We start from the raw sequence: 22,469 nt of genomic DNA on the forward strand, positions 1-22,469 counted from the left end.
GGAAGTTGATCTTTGGTGACGATTAAAGAAACACCCAAAAGATCTAAAGGTTGGAGAGAAAATCAACAACAACTAGAATGATTCTGAATCAACAAGACAACGGCGAAAGCCGATTTTTCTGCATTTGCATCTAAAGTAATTTCTATACGTTTTTATTTATCCACATAAAACATAAGTGGCATTCAACGGTGGTATTTCAGTTATAACAGCATTATTGTGTTATAATAATAAAAAATGAACAGAAATTATTCATCACAAAAGTCAACACAATCAATCAATTTGAAAATGTCAAGCTTTCTATTGTACTTTTTGAAAAAAAAGTAATCATATACTTTCGGAGAAAAAAAATCTGATCCCTCTCCTTCTTGTTGGTTCTTGAGGATTTGTCTCTTTGGCTCTTGTTAGTAATTTTAGCCCTTGTCGTTTCTTGTCGGAAATAGTAATACCGCATTTTTTTGTTACTGGCATGCGCATGCTCAACCGGATATGTCAAAGCATCCATTGATTCGTCAGGAGGTCTGCAACGTGGCTAGCTCAAAGTTTGTCTTTTTACATCACAGTTACAACGTTTTGGACACTGGTTTACTGATGGACTGTTAACTCCGGCTATCTTATTCATTATTAGAACGAACAGGTCTGTTGAACTATTTTCATTCCCGTGAAAAACCTTTGCCGGTGCTTTGGTAGGTTAGTTTCGGATCTCGTCGACATTCCTTTGCATATATCTTTCTGTTATAAACGACACGTACATTTGTTTATTTCTGTCGCTTTTCAATTGATTCGGTAGTAATAGTTTGTCTTTTATTTTAGTGTCGGGAATGCTAAAACGTTTAATGTGTTTTAACCGTAAAACAACGAGGGCTTGTTTCTGCTTAATGAATACTTGTGATAATATTAAAATTATTTTGAGGCATCAGGAATCAATAGATAGTATATATTACTCCATAAATCATTATTACTCCTCAGTTAGGAACAAACTCATGTGCTGAAAACGACGATAATATACAAACGCGTTATTTAGAACAACTTTTCAATTTATAATAAACAAAATTGCTTACATTAATGTCAACAAATGATTCAGCAGATTAATTAGCCTTATTAGATCGTCTCTCGAAGAGACTACAGGTATATATGACAATTACAAGAACAGACTACCAATGCAAATGTAAACAAAACAAAAGTTTTAAGAATAATTTCACTTGTGTATTATGAGATATACCCTGTGTGGAAATCTTGTAGGTAAAGAGCACACCTTTCACTTCCTCAGCAGCATGCCTTTGAAAAAGACAACATCTTTCCATAATTGTGGTCTGAGTGCTGAGTCAGGCTTATTTTTTCATTAGACTGTAATAACGCATAACACTTACAGCACATCAGAATATAAAAATTATGACTATTGGGGTCATCTACGTTGTATCAAGTTTAATGGGCTGTTCAGTAAAAAAAAAAAACACGCTCTGTTCCAAACATGGACATGATCATTTGTTTTAATGTTGTGGGAAAATTCATGGGTATCAAAATAAGTGAAAATTATTTACAGCTCCTGCATTAAAGTGTTTCATCCACGTTAGAAATGCATTATTGTATAATGTGGGCAGACATGAAGAGATTGTAAAAGTGAGATTATTGATTGTAATTTTGTATTTCACAGGTTCACTGTACAGTTCCTTACAAAATGGCTGAATCGGATGGATTGGCAGCACCTCCGCCTCAAAACCCTGTTCGTCAGTTCTTCAGACAGATAGGAACGGTAACAAAATATGCTTTTTGTCAATGTCTAGTCCATTTCTGTAAATTTTGTTGTAAAGTTTTGTCCAACAATCAGCTGTTTATATATCAGGAATTTTCAATCTGTTTCTTACCAAGAAGAATTGGACAGTCCATATTTTAGAAATCATGTGCTATGTAATTATTTGGACTGTAAGATTTATGAAAATATATAAGTGTTGTTCTACACAACTAAGATGCTGTTACTCAGTGGGATTTTTTCATAAATATCATAAATTTCATAAAGAGTATATTTACTTTTTTGCATTGTAATATCGTACATCTAAAATGTAATTCTGTGAGTGGGGGATATTGCTGGTAATCAATATCTTGAGTTTTGTCATGATATATTTATATATTTTTATGCTCCTGGTAAATTTTTCAGTGGAGCATGTAGTTGCAATCTTGTCTGTTCATCCGTCTCCTGCCCTTTTATGTATGTCATACATTGGTTGTAATTAGATGATGCTCCATGTATCGCATTCAAGGCCCTTGACCCCTCAGTTACAGAGTTATTGCCCTTTGTTAAAATTTTGTGTCCAATAAAATTGTTTTGGGGAGCAATCATCATCTTCATTGATACTCTTGTTTTTAATCATAACTACTACAGTGATTGGAAGCATTATCTGTAGTTGATTGTTAGTTTTGAATCATGAGCTTTGAGTTTTTGTTTTTCAGGTTTATCAAAGTAACTTGGATAGAACTACACCACATACAGGCGTACGATGGATTTCAACAATTTTACTGTCTTTGGCTTATTGTGTGAGAGTCATCTTACTGCAGGTAAGTGTTACATGTCAGGCCGTTGGCTTCAGAAATTAATTATAGGTTACTGATGAAAACCCAACACAGTCTGTATATGTGTAAAATTTCAACAGTAGGTTTCCACTTTGATCTACTTATGCATATCAGGAATCTTATATAAAATCTGTGTTTGTTGTAACCCTGCATGTCTATCTGAGAATTCTAAAGGTCATTGGCACTGGTAGTATAAATGTGTTCAATGCCTGTTTGGTCATGAGACTGTTTGCAACCCTTAGACATATGAAAATTTGTTAATGCTATTGATCAAGAGCTACTACACTAAAGATGTCTTGTTCAGATTTAGATATTCAGTTAGAAACAAGGACACGTGTTTATTGTCTTGTTCAGAGTTAGATATTCAGTCAGGAATAATGACACATGTTTCTTTTGCTTCCTTACAGGGCTGGTATATAGTAACATATGCACTAGGGATATATTTACTGAACATGTTCCTGGCCTTTCTCACTCCTCAAGTTGACCCAGCATTGGTTGAGGATGATGCAGGTAAGATTTAACAATGATTCAGGTTGTAACATATTACAATTGTACTATTGGACTGAAAACCTTGAGTGAGGTCGTGTAGGAATCAAAAGTACTTTGGAAAGAGATTCCTAGAACTGAAAATAGGACATCAAATAATTGTTTGTGATCCAATTGTAATTGTCTAGACAGGGAACCATATAGATTTTTTTGCTTGCATTTATGGTTTTCTGTTCATTTAAATGAAAAATGAACTCCCAATTTTATTCACAAAATTCCCGATTTTATACTTACAATTTCCCCTTGTCCTCACTGATTAACATTACTTATGAGAATTTTGTTATTCTGATTGTATTAAGCTCAGTCTTTTTTCATACTTATATTGTAACAGAAGTAATATATGTATTACCAAATCCTCCCAGAATGCACCATTTTGTATCTATTTCATACAAAAATAAAAGTGACTTCCTGTTTCAATCCTTCTGAATATATACATACCTGCCTTAGGTCATGCTTTTGTATCTTTGTTAAACTACTTCTTCTTTACATTTTATTGAAAGTGTTTCATTATGATATTCATTTGCATGCTTTTTAAAAAGTGTCCTGCTTATCTAAAGTTCAGATTTTCTGGTTTGAATTATTTTTTGATATTTTAATGTCCTGGTAAGTTGTGGTTGTAACAATAAACATGTAGCCAACCTAGACACTTACGTTGAACCTTGCATATGATCATGTCTTTATATGGTCAGTTTCATTCATCTGAATAATTATGTATTGAGGAAAGAAATTCAATTAAACACTTAAACTAAATATAGATAAAATATGAATGTAGTATATAATCATGATGTAATTTATGTTTCAGAAGATGGCCCATCACTTCCTACTAGAGCTAATGAAGAATTCAAACCATTTATGCGAAGATTACCAGAATTCAAATTTTGGTATGTATATTTTAAATGTATGCTTTAACATTTCTGCTCTTTGTTTAGTACTTTTGTCAATGCTCTTATCACACAACACACCAACACTACTGTAACATCACACAACACCAACACTACTGTAACATCACACAACACCAACACTACTGTAACATCACACAACACACCAACACTACTGTAACATCACAAAACACACCAACACTACTGTAACATCACAAAACACACCAACACTACTGTAATATCACACAACACACCAACACTACTGTAACATCACAAAACACACCAACACTACTGTAACATCACACAACACCAACACTACTGTAACATCACACACCAACACTACTGTAACATCACACAACACACCAACACTACTGTAACATCACAAAACACCAACACTACTGTAACATCACACAACACCAACACTACTGTAACATCACACAACACCAACACTACTGTAACATCACACAACACACTAACACTAGTGTAACATCACACAACACACCAACACTACTGTAACATCACAAATCACACCAAATCTACTGTAACATCACACAACACACTAACACTACTGTAACATCACACAACACCAACACTACTGTAACATCACACAACACACCAACACTACTGTAACATCACACAACACTACTGTAATATCACAAAACACACCAACACTACTGTAATATCACACACCAACACTACTGTAACATCACACAACACACCAACACTACTGTAACATCACAAAACACCAACACTACTGTAACATCACACAACACCAACACTACTGTAACATCACAAAACACACCAACACTACTGTAACATCACACAACACACTAACACTAGTGTAACATCACACAACACACTAACACTACTGTAACAGCACACAACACACTAACACTAGTGTAACATCACACAACACTACTGTAATATCACAAAACACACCAACACTACTGTAATATCACACAACACACCAAAACTACTGTAACATCACAAAACACACCAACACTACTGTAACATCACACAACACCAACACTACTGTAACATCACACACCAACACTACTGTAACATCACACAACACACCAACACTACTGTAATATCACACAACACACCAACACTACTGTAACATCACAAAACACACCAACACTACTGTAACATCACAAAACTGTAACATCACACACCAACACTACTGTAACATCACACACACCAACACTACTGTAACATCACACAACACACCAACACTACTGTAAAATCACAAAACACACCAACACTACTGTAAAATCACACAACACACCAACACTACTACTGTCACACACCAACACTACTGTAACATCACATAACACACCAACACTACTGTAACACATCACACAACATCACACAACACACCAACACTACTGTAACATCACACTACTGTAACATCACACAACACACCAACACTACTGTAACATCACACAACACACCAATACTACTGTAACATCACTCAACACCAACACTACTGTAACATCACACACCAACACTACTGTAACATCACACAACACACCAACACTACTGTAACATCACAAAACACACCAACACTATTGTAACATCACACACCAACACTACTGTAACATCACACACCAACACTACTGTAATATCACACAACACACCAACACTACTGTAACATCACAAAACACACTAACACTATTGTAACATCACAAAACGCACCAACACTACTGTAACATCACACACCAACACTACTGTAACATCACATAACACACCAACACTACTGTAACATCACACAACACACCAACACTACTGTAACATCACACAACACACCAACACTACTGTAACATCACACACCAACACTACTGTAACATCACAAAACACACCAACACTACTGTAACATCACACACCAACACTACTGTAACACAACACACCAACACTACTGTAACATCACAAAACACACCAACACTACCGTAACATCACACACCAACACTACTGTAACATCACACAACACACCAACACTACTGTAACATCACACAACACACCAATACTACTGTAACATCACAAAACACACCAACACTACTGTAACATCACACACCAACACTACTGTAACACAACACACCAACACTACTGTAACATCACAAAACACACCAACACTACCGTAACATCACACACCAACACTACTGTAACATCACACAACACACCAACACTACTGTAACATCACACAACACACCAATACTACTGTAACATCACTCAACACCAACACTACTGTTACATCACACAACACACCAACACTACTGTAACATCACACAACACACTAACACTAGTGTAACATCACACACCAACACTACTGTAACATCACACAACACACCAACACTACTGTAACATCACACAACACACCAATACTACTGTAACATCACTCAACACCAACACTACTGTTACATCACACAACACACCAATATAAAATTGTTTACCCAAAATAGATTTGTAGGTGTCTCATAAGGTAAACATATAATTGTCTGGATTTTATGTTTATTATTTACACCTTGCAAATAATTAGATAATTGTTGCACACTTTTAAATGCTATGAGTTATGTCGTTATGAGAAGACAGAGTTTTACATTATTCATGTATAATATGTACATATTAATTTTCTAAGTGTTGGTCAAATTAATGTTAGAGATGATAGTAGGACAAAAACCTCTAAATTTACATGACCTGATGATAATGTACTATCTTTTGTATTTTTGTATAAGTATGATTTTTTATTTTTCATTCAGGTATTCCACTACGAAAGCCATCTCTATAGCAATGTTTTGCACATTTTTCGAAGCATTCAATATCCCAGTGTTTTGGCCAATACTTGTGATGTACTTTATAATTCTGTTTGTCATAACAATGAAAAGACAGATAAAAGTAAGTATGAATATTTTCACATGTAAGCTTCATATACAAAAGTCACATACATATATCTGTTTGTGTTGAATATATTGTTATTTATAAGTAGGTTTTTTCCCAAATGTCAACAATAGAATGTTTTTAGATGATTTAGCCCTAACCTCTTTGATGATGACCAATTAACATTTGTTTTAAAGACTTATGTTACATTGATCCTTATGGGATATGGAAGTACAGCTGCAAGTTTGTATATTCCTAGAAAATACTGCCTCTGCTCTAGTACACCGGAATATTTGAGGAAATACTGCCTCTGTTCTAGTACACCGGAATATTTGAGGAAATACTGCCTCTGTTCTAGTACACCGGAATATTTGAGGAAATACTGCCTCTGTTCTAGTACACCGGAATATTTGAGGAAATACTGCCTCTGTTCTAGTATACCAAAATATTTGAGGAAATACTGTCTCTGTTCTAGTATACCAAAATATTTGAGGAAATACTGCCTCTGTTCTAGTATACCAAAATATTTGAGGAAATACTGCCTCTGTTCTAGTATACCAAAATATTTGAGGAAATACTGCCTCTGTTCTAGTATACCAAAATATTTGAGGAAATACTGCCTCTGTTCCAAAATATTTGAGGAAATACTGCCTCTGTTCTAGTATACCAAAATATTTGAGGAAATACTGCCTCTGTTCTAGTATACCAAAATATTTGAGGAAATACTGCCTCTGTTCTAGTATACCAAAATATTTGAGGAAATACTGCCTCTGTTCTAGTATACTAAAATATTTGAGGAAATACTGCCTCTGTTCTAGTATACCAAAATATTTGAGGAAATACTGCCTCTGTTCTAGTATACCAAAATATTTGAGGAAATACTGCCTCTGTTCTAGTATACTAAAATATTTGAGTAAATACTGCCTCTGTTCTAGTATACCAAAATATTTGAGGAAATACTGCCTCTGTTCTAGTATACTAAAATATTTGAGGAAATACTGCCTCTGTTCTAGTATACCAAAATATTTGAGGAAATACTGCCTCTGTTCTAGTATACTAAAATATTTGAGGAAATACTGCCTCTGTTCTAGTATACCAAAATATTTGAGGAAATACTGTCTCTGTTCTAGTATACCAAAATATTTGAGGAAATACTGCCTGTGTTCTAGTATACCAAAATATTTGAGTAAATACTGCCTCTGTTCTAGTATACCAAAATATTTGAGGAAATACTGCCTGTGTTCTAGTATACCAAAATATTTGAGGAAATACTGCCTCTGTTCTAGTATACCAAAATATTTGAGGAAATACTGCCTGTGTTCTAGTATACCAAAATATTTGAGGAAATACTGCCTCTGTTCTAGTATACCAAAATATTTGAGGAAATACTGCCTCTGTTCTAATATACCAAAATATTTGAGGAAATACTGCCTCTGTTCTAGTATACCAAAATATTTGAGGAAATACTGCCTCTGTTCTAGTATACCAAAATATTTGAGGAAATACTGCCTCTGTTCTAGTATACCAAAATATTTGAGGAAATACTGCCTCTGTTCTAGTATACCAAAATATTTGAAAATACTGCCTCTGTTCTAGTATACTAAAATATTTGAGGAAATACTGCCTCTGTTCTAGTATACCGGAATATTTGAGGAAATACTGCCTCTGTTCTAGTATACCAAAATATTTGAGGACTGCCTCTGTTCTAGTATACTAAAATATTTGACGAAATACTGCCTCTGTTCTAGTATACCAAAATATTTGAGGAAATACTGCCTCTGTTCTAGTATACTAAAATATTTGAGGAAATACTGCCTCTGTTCTAGTATACCAAAATATTTGAGGAAATACTGCCTCTGTTCTAGTATACCAAAATATTTGAGGAAATACTGCCTCTGTTCTAGTATACCAAAATATTTGAGGAAATACTGCCTCTGTTCTAGTATACTAAAATATTTGAGGAAATACTGCCTCTGTTCTAGTATACCAAAATATTTGAGGAAATACTGCCTCTGTTCTAGTATACCAAAATATTTGAGGAAATACTGCCTCAAAATATTTGAGGAAATACTGCCTCTGTTCTAGTATACCAAAATATTTACTGCCTCTGTTCTCAAAAATATTTGAGGAAATACTGCCTGTGTTCTAGTATACCAAAATATTTGAGGAAATACTGCCTCTGTTCTAGTATACTAAAATATTTGAGTAAATACTGCCTCTGTTCTAGTATACTAAAATATTTGAGGAAATACTGCCTCTGTTCTAGTATACTAAAATATTTGAGGAAATACTGCCTCTGTTCTAGTATCAAAATATTTGAGGAAATACTGTTCTAGTATACTAAAGTATACCAAAATATTTGAGGAAATACTGCCTCTGTTCTAGTATACCAAAATATTTGAGGAAATACTGTCTCTGTTCTAGTATACCAAAATATTTGAGGAAATACTGCCTCTGTTCTAGTATACCAAAATATTTGAGGAAATACTGCCTCTGTTCTAGTATACCAAAATATTTGAGGAAATACTGCCTCTGTTCTAGTATACCAAAATATTTGAGGAAATACTGTCTCTGTTCTAGTATACCAAAATATTTGAGGAAATACTGCCTGTGTTCTAGTATACCAAAATATTTGAGGAAATACTGCCTGTGTTCTAGTATACCAAAATATTTGAGGAAATACTGCCTCTGTTCTAGTATACCAAAATATTTGAGGAAATACTGCCTCTGTTCTAGTATACCAAAATATTTGAGGAAATACTGCCTCTGTTCTAGTATACCAAAATATTTGAGTAAATACTGCCTCTGTTCTAGTATACCAAAATATTTGAGGAAATACTGCCTCTGTTCTAGTATACCAAAATATTTGAGTAAATACTGCCTCTGTTCTAGTACACCAGAATATTTGAGGAAATACTGCCTCTGTTCTAGTATACCAAAATATTTGAGGAAATACTGCCTCTGTTCTAGTATACCAAAATATTTGAGGAAATACTGCCTCTGTTCTAGTACACCGGAATATTTGAGTAAATACTGCCTCTGTTCTAGTATACTAAAATATTTGAGTAAATACTGCCTCTGTTCTAGTATACCAAAATATTTGAGGAAATACTGCCTGTGTTCTAGTATACCAAAATATTTGAGGAAATACTGCCTCTGTTCTAGTATACCAAAATATTTGAGGAAATACTGCCTCTGTTCTAGTATACTAGGAATTACCTCCCCCTATTGTTGTATTGAACCAGGTTTTAGTCTCCCCTTCTATTCATTCCACTACAGTGTATACAGAAATATATGTTTCATTACACACTAAATGCACAACCTAGAGCCCATATGCTTGTTATAATAAACATTTGGGTGTAGAACTTGTGCTACAGAAATGATGTGCTGGTTGTTTACACAATTTTCTGTTACACAGGAAGTTATTGAATACCTCACAAGACACTCTCTAAAACTCTTTCTACAGTGTTGAAACTATATAAACATTTCACTTTGTAAGCTCCCTGAAAACATTTGGAGTAGCATATATTTTTTGTTTTGTCTGTCCATTCTTTTGTGTCCAGAGCATAAATTTGCCCACAGATGAAACCAGGACCCTGACACTTGCTGTATACAATGGTCATCATATGGTGATGTGCAGTGTACTAAATCCATTTTCCACAGCTCTATAATGACAGAGTTATTGCCCCTTTTTCTGTGTCTAGGACATAGCTTCATTGCATGGAAACTAGGATACTGCAACATGGCGTATGTATGGCTCATACTAAGACCATGTGTAGTGTACCAAAGTCAGGGTCTACAACCTCTCTATTACAGTTATTGCTTCTTTTTTAAATTTGTTTCCAATCAAGTTGTTTTAGGGGAGAATTCATCAGTTTAGAGTAGTACACATATGAAAATATGAAGGTTAGTTTTGTAGACTCAATTCCAGTTGTTTTGGTAAAATTAAGGTACCACTGCCTCTACCCTAGTGAACTGGAATCATAAGGAGCTACTAAATCTGTCCTAGTATACTGGAATATCTTAGGAACAACTTTCATACCTCTGTTCTAGTACACCAAAATATTTGAGGAACTACTGCCACTTTCGTTATTTATTTACTGGAATATTTGAGGAACTGCTGTCTCTGTTCTAGTACACTGGAATATTTTAGGAATTAGCTCCCCCTATTGTATTACACTAGGTTTAATATCCCCTCTATTCATTCTGCTGTGGTGTGTACTAAATATATGTTTCTTAACACACTAAATGCACAACCTAGAGCCCATATGCTTGTTATAATAAACATTTGGGTGTAGAACTTGTGCTACAGAAATGATGTGCTGGTAGTTTACACTACTTTCTGTTACACAGGAAGTTATTGAATACCTCACATAACACTCCTGAATTCAATCAACAGAGTTGGAACTTACTAAACATTGATCTTCATTATTTTAATTTGATTTCTGCCCCTGATCTAGTTTACCATATTATTTTTAATATGGGTGGTCAGATGGTGCAGTGGTAACACAATGGCCTCTCACCTAGTTGTCCGGGGTTCAATTCCCGGAATGGATGTGAAAAGGAAAGAGGTTTCCCCGGGTACTCGGGTTTCCTCCCACAATAAGATCCCTAGCACGCTTACATCCGGGCCAACAAGAGTGATTAGTATAAGTTGAAATAACTTGTTTCGCAATTGTTGAAAAAAATTAATTTAAAATTCATATTCATTTATACTGGAAAATTTGAGGAACTACTGCCTCAGCTCTAGTATATCAGAATATTTGAGGAATTACTCACTAAATGCACAACCTAGAGCCCATATGCTTGTTATAATAAACATTTGGGTGTAGAACTTGTGCTACAGAAATGATGTGCTGGTAGTTTACACTACTTTCTGTTACACATAAAGTTATTGAATACCTCACATAACACTCTCTAAAACTCTATCTACAGAGGTGACACTGAATAAACATTGATCTTCATTATTAGGTCATCTGACCCGAAGGGTCCGATGACCTATAGTCATCATGCTTCGTCCGTCGTCATCCGCCGTGCGCCGTCCGTAAACTTTTCATTCAAACGACTTCTTCTCAAATACTAGAAGGTCTAGGGGGCTAATACTTGGCACAGAGGATACTGGCATGGAGCTCTACCAAGTTTGTTCAAATGAATGACCTTGACCCACTTTAAAGGTCACAGGGGTCAAATATGTTAAAATCTTTAAACAACTTCTTCTCATTAACCAAAAGGCTCAGAGTGTAGATATTGGGCCTGTGACATGCTGGGATGAAGGACTACCAAGTTTGTTCAAATGAATGACCTTGACCCACTTTAAAGGTCACAGGGGTCAAATATGTTAAAATCTTTAAACAACTTCTTCTCAATAACCAAAAGGCTCAGATTGCTGATATTGTGCCTGTGGCATGCTGGGATGAAGGGCTATCAAGTTTGTTTAAATGAATGACCTTGAACAACTTTCAAGGTCACAGGGGTCAAATATGTTAAAATCTTTAAACAACTTCTTCTCAATAACCAAAAGGCTCAGATTGCTGATATTGTGCCTGTGGCATGCTGGGATGAAGGGCTATCAAGTTTGTTTAAATGAATGACCTTGAACAACTTTCAAGGTCACAGGGGTCAAATATGTCAAAATCTTTAAATAACTTCTTCTCAAATACTAGAAGGCCTAGGGGGCTAATACTTGGCCCATAGCATGCTGGCATGGAGCCCTACAAAGTTTGTTCAAATGAATGACCTTGGCCCACTTTCAAGGTCACAGGGGTCAAATATGTTAAAATATACAAAGGACTTCATCTCAATAAGCAAAAGTCTATGAGTGCCGATATTGGGTCTGTAGCATGCTGGGAGGAAAGGCTACCAAGTTTATTTAAATGAATGACCTTGAACAACTTTCAAGGTCGCAGGGGTCAAATATGTCAAAATCTTTAAATAACTTCTTCTCAAATACTAGAAGGCCTAGGGGGCTAATACTTGGCCCATAGCATGCTGGCATGGAGCCCTACAAAGTTTGTTCAAATGAATGACCTTGGCCCACTTTCAAGGTCACAGGGGTCAAATATGTTAAAATATACAAAGGACTTCATCTCAATAAGCAAAAGTCTATGAGTGCCGATATTGGGTCTGTAGCATGCTGGGAGGAAAGGCTACCAAGTTTATTCAAATGAATGACCTCAACCCACTTTCAAGGTCACAGGGGTCAAATATGTTAAAATAACAAACGACTTCTTCTCAACAAGCAAAAGTCCATGAGTGCTGATATTGGGCCTGTAAGATGCTTGGAGGAGAGGCTACCAAGTTTGTTCAAATGAATGACCTCAACCCACTTTCTAGGTTTGGCTTGCTTTTTGTCAGATGACCGTTAAGGCCCATGGGCCTCTTGTTTTAATTTGATTTCTGTCCCTGATCTAGTTTACCATATTATTTTTGATATGGGTGGTCAGATGGCGCAGTGGTAACACACCTGCCTTTCACCTAGTTGTCCATGGTTCAATTCCAAGAACGGATGTGAAAAGGTAAAGGCGTCACCTACCTGACTGCGTGGGTTTTCCCTGTGTATTCCGGTTTCCTCCCACAATAAGACCCCTCTCACGCTTACATCTAGGTCAACAAGTGTGATTAGTATAAGTTGAAATAACTTGTTTCATAATTGTTGTAAACTATATAAAGTTAAGATTTATGTTCATTTATTCTGGAACATTTGTGGTACTACTGCCTCAGCTCTAGTATATCAGAATATTTGAGGAATTACTCACTAAATGCACAACCTAGAGCCCATATGTTTGTTATAATAAACATTTGGGTGTAGAACTTGTGCTACAGAAATAATGTGCTGGTAGTTTACACAATTTTCTGTTACACAGGAAGTTATGGAATACCTCACAAAACACTCTTAAACTCTATCTACAGAGGTGAAACTAAATAAACATTGATCTATAGTATTTTGACTTTGTAAAATCATACATGTTAAAATATGTTAGTCAAGGTTATACACTCTATTTCCAGTTTCTTGGTATAGTTAAGGTATTCTTCAAGTTCTTGTTTAACACAATATATTTGGTTCTGGTGATTTCTGCACCTATTTTAGTATACCATGTTATTTAAGACACTATATGCATTTTCTGGAATATTTGATTTACTACTGACTCTGTTCTAGTATACTGGAATATTTAAGGAACAACTTCCCCTTTCCCAAATTACTGGGATATTTGAGGAAATACTGCCTTTTTCCTAATTTACTGGAATATTTGAGGAAATACTGCCTCTGTTCTAGTATACTGGAATATTTGAGGAAATACTGCCTCTGTTCTAGTATACCAAAATATTTGAGGAAATACTGCCTCTGTTCTAGTATACTAAAATATTTGAGGAAATACTGCCTCTGTTCTAGTATACTAAAATATTTGAGGAAATACTGCCTGTGTTCTAGTATACCAAAATATTTGAGGAAATACTGCCTGTGTTCTAGTATACCGGAATATTTGAGTAAATACTGCCTCTGTTCTAGTATACCAAAATATTTGAGGAAATACTGCCTCTGTTCTAGTATACCAAAATATTTGAGGAAATACTGCCTCTGTTCTAGTATACTAAAATATTTGAGGAAATACTGCCTCTGTTCTAGTATACCAAAATATTTGAGTAAATACTGCCTCTGTTCTAGTATACTGGAATATTTTAGGAATTACCTCCCCCTATTGTTGTATTGAACAAGGTTTTAGTCTCCCCTTCTATTCATTCCACTACAGTGTATACTGAAATATATGTTTCATTACACACTAAATGCACAACCTAGAGCCCATATGCTTGTTATAATAAACATTTGGGTGTAGAACTTGTGCTACAGAAATGATGTGTTGGTAGTTTACACTACTTTCTGTTAATCAGGAAGTTGTGGAATACCTCATAATCTACAGAAATGTAACTTAAGCAGTATTTTACTCTGTTAACCTCATGATATTCATGCCCATGTTGTTTGATATTAATGATGGACTTTAATACAAAGATTTATTACAAGTGGATTAAATTCAGGTCTTACTTCATGCTTTAATATTCTCTGCATAGGATCTGATAGTATCCAAAAGGGTCATGAACTTTCACATTACACAGTCAAATCATGGCATACCAAATCTTGTAAAACATTCGGAATCAAAGTACCCAGGATAGCTTACATTATCCTATATAATCATGCATTGATCATTTTGTCACAACATGTTGACAAAAGCTAGAGCATATTTACATGTCAGTCTGATTCAAATGCAGGTCCATTCTCGTTCATATGCAGAGTGTAACAGATCAGGAATTAGGACTGACATTCAATCAGATTGATCTAGGTACTGAGACAAAATGTCTTGCTGCTGATGAAGTTGTCAATAAGACCATTTGCCTTGGTAAAAGTACAAAGTACAAAGATCACCAGAACACGACCCTTTGTGGGACGTTGTCAAATCCTAATGCTGAGTGTAATTGAGAAGTAGAACCTGCAATTTAATCAGATTTGATTTCTGATAATGGAAAATTAATGAAAACACTATAACCTGTGTTGTACTACTTAGGTATTACTTAATTTGATAAAGGATTTAAGTCAAATGGGAAAGAAAACCTATTGTTGGGAGGCTGGGACACATATTGTTAACCTTGTCATGTCGCTTTGCTGTCTCAACATTTCTGATTGATTGTAATAAGAATACAACTTGTTTCTCTACATAACTGTGATAATGCTTTATGCAAAAGTCTTTTACAACAGGTGTACCTGATACATGTTTATATTCCGAGAAAATTTTTAAGGCAAGGCTAGTGTTCTATTTGAAAATTCAAATGACCTTGTATTGAAGGGAACTTGGTAATATTTTTATGAAAAGGTTATACACAGTATGGTATGTGTATAAATCTGGTTTGGCTTCAAGGCTCAGATACGAAGTTAATGTCACTGTTACTATTTATAGAAATAATCAAATGTGCTTGGGATCCGTTCATGACTTTTCCAGATTTCTATGAAACAAAATTTTGTAAAATTATTTTTTTCTAATAAATGTCAATGTTTATATCTTTTCTTTTCTCTTCCAGCATATGATTAAATACAGATACATACCATTTTCACATGGAAAGAAGAAATATGCTGGGAAAGAAGATAGTGGGAAGGTGGTTTCTTCCTAAGATGTGTGATGCAGTGAGAGAAACATTTATATATAAATGCTGTGTGTGAAACTACAGACTCTAAACTTTTTTATTAAAGGAGCCAATGATTGTGTCTTTGAATGAAAAAAATGATGTGTAGAAGGACTAACTAGAGTACTTGATTCACTACAAATACATGGTATACTACAATTGTTTCAAGACATTAGTTTTAGCTCGTCTGGACCGAAAAGCCAAGTGAACTTATGCTGTGACGCATCATCCCTACGGTGTCAACTTTTCCATTTATACCACTTATTCTCGAAAACAGCAAACCAGATGTCCTTATATTTGGTTTGTGGGTTGCTGGGATGAAGCCTGACAAAGTTTGCGAAAAGAAATGACCTTAACATTTATTCAAGGTCACATGGATTAATTTTGATAAAACCTTTAAATGACTTCTTCTGTCTAACTTAAAGGTGCAAAAGCATGATTCTTAAGTACCGGTAATAGGTTTCTAGGATGAACCCCCAAAAAACTGGTAAAGAGAAATTACATTGGCCCTTATATAAGGGTCATAGGGGTCAAATTTGTTAATACCATTAAACAACTTCTTTTGTCTTACCAAAAGGTGAAAAAGCATGATATTTTTTTTTGGAAAACTGTTTCTAGGTAAAAGCACAACAAATTTTGAGGAGGAAAAATGGCATTTGCCTATAATCTAGGTCCTAACTGTCACTGTATAGAATCAAGTTTTAAAAGCTGTTTGTTTTGAAATTGGTTAAAATTCATCAGATGCCAACTTTGAATGCCTATAGTGTGCATGTCAATATGTTTGTGATAGTAACACTGATTCTATTTTTACTTAACATTGAATAACATGTGAGTGAAGCAGGTCTATTGTTAATGTTTCAGACTTAGTCAGGACTGGAGCCTCAGAATGGCTGAATTTCAAAAACATTCTTCAGACCCAGATGAAATCAATTTGAATAGGATTCATGGACGGTAGACTAATAAAGTGCATTATCCAAATTTTGAAATTTGTTTCATTGGATCACTATATATCCCTAAGGAGGTAAATTACACTCTGGGTTATATTTACTTTCAATTTCAACATTCCTGTTTACTCCCTGCAGAGGTTTTTACCCCCAAATCATCTTGTTCTGGTTACAGTCTATTTTTTAGTTCTTTATTTACAGAAATGTTTCAAAATATTTACTCTTGCTCCCAAATTTTGACATCAATGGAAACCCTGAAAGTGCATGAGTTGCACTAGTAAGATTTATTTGGATTTACGTTTGATTCACTTTACCCTGGCTCACTCCTATCATCCTAAGTCAATCAAATTAACAAAACCTGGATGGTTGACTTATTCAATCTCATTGAAACTTGAACCAAATGGTCTTCACTCTTTTTATAACAGATAGATAATAGGGCAGTTATTTTAGTTTAGATTTGACATAAACATGCCCTTGTGAAATTTTCTGGGTGAAATCTTCATTCTTCACAAGCATTACCTAAACATTATCTTGCCTTGTTTATGCTATGCTTTCTGTTTTGCTCAGAGTAATGTATTCTTTGATTTTCAAGCTTTCAAGTTTTTCCCAGAATGGTTGTAAAAATGGTTTTCTTTATCAACAAATTTTGTAATAGTCCTCTGCGGAGATCAGTTATGACTTAATGGCATGCAAGTTTTTGTGTCTGTCAGAAATGATTACGATCTAGTCCTTCTGATGATGTCTACACGTAAATGTATCATGAGAGTTGAACACATGTATCATATTGTAGAGTTTGTATGGTGGATTTGTAGATGAATATGTATTGATATATATATATATGTGACTATCGTCATTTTTAAAGCTTCACTTGATTTCCGAATGAATGAATTATAATTTCTTGATTTTTTATCATAATTATGTTTTATCTTCAAGACTGTAGTTCAATTCAAGTCTCATTTCAGAATGTGTACATTTAGAAGTAATATCCAGTATTTCATAAGGTTTCAGATCCAAGCAGGATCGACAGAAATCAGTATTAGAAATGAACTGAAAATCAGCAAAACTTTATTTATTTTCATCAGTAGTCCGACTTGTTTTGTGTAATGGCATTTTGAATTTTTAACCCTTGAAAAGTTTGAGGAAGAAATTTCTGGTAATTATTTAAATGTTCTTGTGAAATTAATCCAGCAGCAAATGAAGTTACTAAATTAGTCAGATCTACTCAGACTTTTTACCCTAGGTACTTTCTAAAACTACCTCATCAATTTTATGTTGATGTGGAACAAAAGATTTATCTACAAACAGACTCCTTATGAATGGGGATTAGTTTTCCTGTCTTCAGACGTTTAAAACATGCATTGTATTATGTATATCATTTTCCAAATTATAATATTTATTTTTGAGAAATCCTCCATTGACAAAAAGTAATCTTAGCTTTTTTTAATAGGCAAACTTCTCGTGAAATTAAAAAAAAAAATGGTTATACTGTGATGTTTTGGTTATACTGCATGCATCAGAAGTTTGATAGGAATATGAATGGCACTGGAGAAACGTTGATTTAATTTATATGGGAATATTTCTTTAAAAAAGGTATTAATTAAATATTATTTGTGTTTTATATTTGAGTTACTGTCTTTGTGTTAAATACATGGGGGATGTTTATCCTGTATAAATTTTAAAACTTTTAAAAAATGTGTCCATTGTCAGGAGGTGACTGAACAGATACGAAAATGTGAATGACAAACATGAATAGTTAAGTACATGATGACTGTAAACTGTTTAACTGTTGCCATTTTTTTGTCCAATGAGAAGAGGACAAAATTAACTGTATAACAAAAGTTAATTTATAAAACATAAAATGAATGGTGTTGTTGTTGGTAATATAGCATTATGTGTGGATAGGTGAAAGTATCCTGGTGTACAGTTTACTACTTTAAGTCCTCCTGAACAACTTTGTGTGTAAAAGGACATATTAAAGGTTTTGATATGTGAAAAATTATGATACCATACCAAATTTTAAATGATATGGATATCTAGACATGGACCAATGTCCTGTTGTGATAGGCTGATCATAAAGTATATCCTTAAAGAATCAAACATTTATTCTGTTGTATGAATTAGTGTTGTTTCATGGATGATTTGGCAGCTGGTGCATCATAGCAATACTCATACAACTGGTCAGAGACTTGGTATCTGATAGCGAAAAGATTGAACATAGGAGAAAAAAGCTTTTTTCTGAACTTTGGAGGGGGAGAGTACATTCTTAAGTGAAATGTTTGCATTAATAAATTATTATTGTATCTTCATTTAAATTTCTCAGAAAGTTAAAATGGTGGAGTAGTCTTTGTTACAGATAACAGAAAGTGAGAAGATTTGAAATCCATTGCTAGTTTTTTTGTCAGCCACTTGTCTTAGAACTTGGTGAGAGGTTTTAGGTGTTGTAGACAGAAAAAAAACAGCAGTATCACATTCATGCCGGTGTTGTACTAGTGATTCTTCATTTTCAAGAAGACTTTATAGTTGATAACCATATTCATATTAGTGAAACTGTAGGGGACAGATGGGCTGTAGTTTTCCTGTCCTGCCTATGTAAAAATTTGTCAGCAACCTAGTCGCTTAATTCCTCGTCAAACTACACACGCTTATTAAGGATCAAACAGTCTTAAACAAGGGTGAGCGTCAGTGCTGTAGGGTCAAGGTCACTTACTATTTTTAGATCATCGTTTTCTAGCTTGTGGGGCCAGTATGAGACGTGTATTGCTACAGCAATAATCAGAATGCTTGTTACTTCTAGCGTAAAAATAACAATACACAAAAGACAGGAAAAGTCATATCTTATATATAGCATATGTATATAAATATACAAATTATAAAATTACTTATTTTATCACATGTCCAGTGATTTCAGTTTTGCCTTTCACTATTTCACCCATCAGGATACTGCTGACACTACAGGGATGTCGTTATTAAAAGGACTGTATGTATATATACCTATTCGAATTTCATGTTGAAATACATCGTGCATTTTAAAATATTTCCCTTTCTGTGCAGGATGTTCAAAAAATATTTATTTAAATGTGTTCCGTCATTTAATCACAAGAGATGAATGTTATTTGAATATGAAGAATAAAAGTTCATAACTTTTTGATTGTTGGTTTATTATTTATATACTAAAATCTAATTGAAAAATAATCCGGCATAACAAAAAAAAATTCAGATTCAACCAAAGTGAGAACTTGGTGGCACGTGGTATGGGGGCGTGGTCTTCATTCATTGCTTTAGATAAATGGGAGTGTTTAACGATCTAGATTTTCCAACTGCCCGTTATCGGTAATGTAATGAATTATCCTGTATCCCAATGACAGTCTCATTTAATACAAACCCACGATATGATGTCAAATCTGACTGGATCACCAGTATAAAACATCGAAATATGCTTTCTCCAACTAACCGTTACCAAGGATCCAACACCCAAAAATATCTGCAATTGTTGGTCATTGGACACGGACACCAACTATGGTTTCTGCAACAATGATAGCTACCGCGTTAGAGTTTCGTCACTGACACACGACGTTCTGATGATAGCTACCGCGTTAGAGTTTCGTCACGTACACACGACGTTCTGATGATAGCTACCGCGTTAGAGTTTCGTCACTGACACTCCACGTTCTGATGATAGCTACCGCGTTAGAGTTTCGTCATTGACACTCGACGTTCTGATGATAGCTACCGCGTTAGTGTTTCGTCACGTACACACGACTTTCTGATTATGGCTACCGCGTTAGAGTTTTGTCACCGACACTCGACGTCCTGATGATAGCTACCGCGTTAGAGTTTCGTCATTGACACTCGACGTTCTGATGATAGCTACCGCGTTAGTGTTTCGTCACGTACACACGACTTTCTGATTATGGCTACCGCGTTAGAGTTTTGTCACTGACACTCACGTTCTGATGATGGCTACCGCGTTAGAGTTTTGTCACTGACACTCGACGTTCTGATGATGGCTACCGCGTTAGAGTTTCGTCACTGACACTCGACGTTCTGATGATAGCTACCGCGTTAGAGTTTCGTCACTGACACTGGACGTTCTGATGATAGCTACCGCGTTAGAGTTTCGTCACTGACACTCGACGTTCTGATGATAGCTACCGCGTTAGAGTTTTGTCACTGACACTCGACGTTCTGATGATGGCTACCGCGTTAGAGTTTCGTCACTGACACTCGACGTTCTGATGATAGCTACCGCGTTAGAGTTTCGTCACTGACACTGGACGTTCTGATGATAGCTACCGCGTTAGAGTTTCGTCACTGACACTCGACGTTCTGATGATAGCTACCGCGTTAGAGTTTCGTCACTGACACTCGACGCTCTGACGATAGCTACCGCGTTAGAGTTTCGTCACTGACACTCGACGTTCTGATGATAGCTACCGCGTTAGAGTTTCGTCACTGACACTCGACGTTCTGATGATAGCTACCGCGTTAGAGTTTCGTCACTGACACTCGACGTTCTGATGATAGCTACCGCGTTAGAGTTTCGTCACTGACACTCGACGTTCTGATGATAGCTACCGCGTTAGAGTTGCGTCACTGACACTGGACGTTCTGATGATAGCTACCGCGTTAGAGTTTCGTCACTGACACTCGACGTTCTGATGATAGCTACCGCGTTAGAGTTTCGTCACTGACACTCGACGTTCTGATGATAGCTACCGCGTTAGAGTTGCGTCACTGACACTCGACGTTCTGATGATAGCTACCGCGTTAGAGTTTCGTCACTGACACTCGACGTTCTGATGATAGCTACCGCGTTAGAGTTTCGTCACTGACACTCGACGTTCTGATGATAGCTACCGCGTTAGAGTTGCGTCACTGACACTCGACGTTCTGATGATAGCTACCGCGTTAGAGTTTCGTCACTGACACTCGACGTTCTGATGATAGCTACCGCGTTAGAGTTTCGTCACTGACACTCGACGTTCTGATGATAGCTACCGCGTTAGAGTTTCGTCACTGACACTCGACGTTCTGATGATAGCTACCGCGTTAGAGTTTCGTCACTGACACTCGACGTTCTGATGATAGCTACCGCGTTAGAGTTGCGTCACTGACACTCGACGTTCTGATGATAGCTACCGCGTTAGAGTTTCGTCACTGACACTCGACGTTCTGATGATAGCTACCGCGTTAGAGTTGCGTCACTGACACTCGACGTTCTGATGATAGCTACCGCGTTAGAGTTGCGTCACTGACACTCGACGTTCTGATGATAGCTACCGCGTTAGAGTTTCGTCACTGACACTCGACGTTCTGATGATAGCTACCGCGTTAGAGTTTCGTCACTGACACTCGACGCTCTGATGATAGCTACCGCGTTAGAGTTTCGTCACTGACACTCGACGTTCTGATGATAGCTACCGCGTTAGAGTTTCGTCACTGACACTCGACGTTCTGATGATAGCTACCGCGTTAGAGTTGCGTCACTGACTGA

At 35.8% G+C, this 22,469-nt stretch overlaps 1 protein-coding gene across 2 annotated transcripts; it reads left to right on the forward strand.

Annotated features, from left to right (window-relative positions):
- The first annotated feature begins 513 nt into the window (after window positions 1–513).
- On the forward strand, window positions 514–20,120 carry LOC132555446 (protein RER1-like). 2 transcript variants are annotated; one of them, XM_060219799.1, is made up of 7 exons: window positions 514–634; window positions 1,652–1,750; window positions 2,446–2,550; window positions 2,973–3,075; window positions 3,914–3,992; window positions 6,746–6,881; window positions 15,930–20,120. In XM_060219799.1, exons 2-7 carry the CDS (start codon window positions 1,676–1,678, stop codon window positions 16,017–16,019), a joined length of 588 nt encoding a protein of 195 aa, XP_060075782.1. In that variant the 5' UTR covers window positions 514–634; window positions 1,652–1,675; the 3' UTR covers window positions 16,020–20,120. The 2 variants fall into 2 exon arrangements, with proteins under 2 accessions (XP_060075782.1, XP_060075788.1); XM_060219805.1 differs by having other exon boundaries at window positions 3,917–3,992.
- Window positions 20,121–22,469: the final 2,349 nt, after the last annotated feature.

This window comes from Ylistrum balloti, unplaced genomic scaffold, assembly GCF_031769215.1.
Source record: "Ylistrum balloti isolate Yb309-2 unplaced genomic scaffold, AGI_CSIRO_Ybal_v1 Utg369646, whole genome shotgun sequence".
Taxonomy (NCBI): domain Eukaryota; kingdom Metazoa; phylum Mollusca; class Bivalvia; order Pectinida; family Pectinidae; genus Ylistrum; species Ylistrum balloti.

Bases quoted from the DNA above. Each gene is read 5' to 3' on its own strand.
- LOC132555446 (XM_060219799.1), top strand. From the start codon at position 1,676: ATGGCTGAATCGGATGGATTGGCAGCACCTCCGCCTCAAAACCCTGTT. The intron at 1,751-2,445 runs GTAACAAAATAT...TTTGTTTTTCAG, and splicing joins TCTTCAGACAGATAGGAACG to GTTTATCAAAGTAACTTGGA. The intron at 3,993-6,745 runs GTATGTATATTT...TTTTTCATTCAG, and splicing joins TTACCAGAATTCAAATTTTG to GTATTCCACTACGAAAGCCA.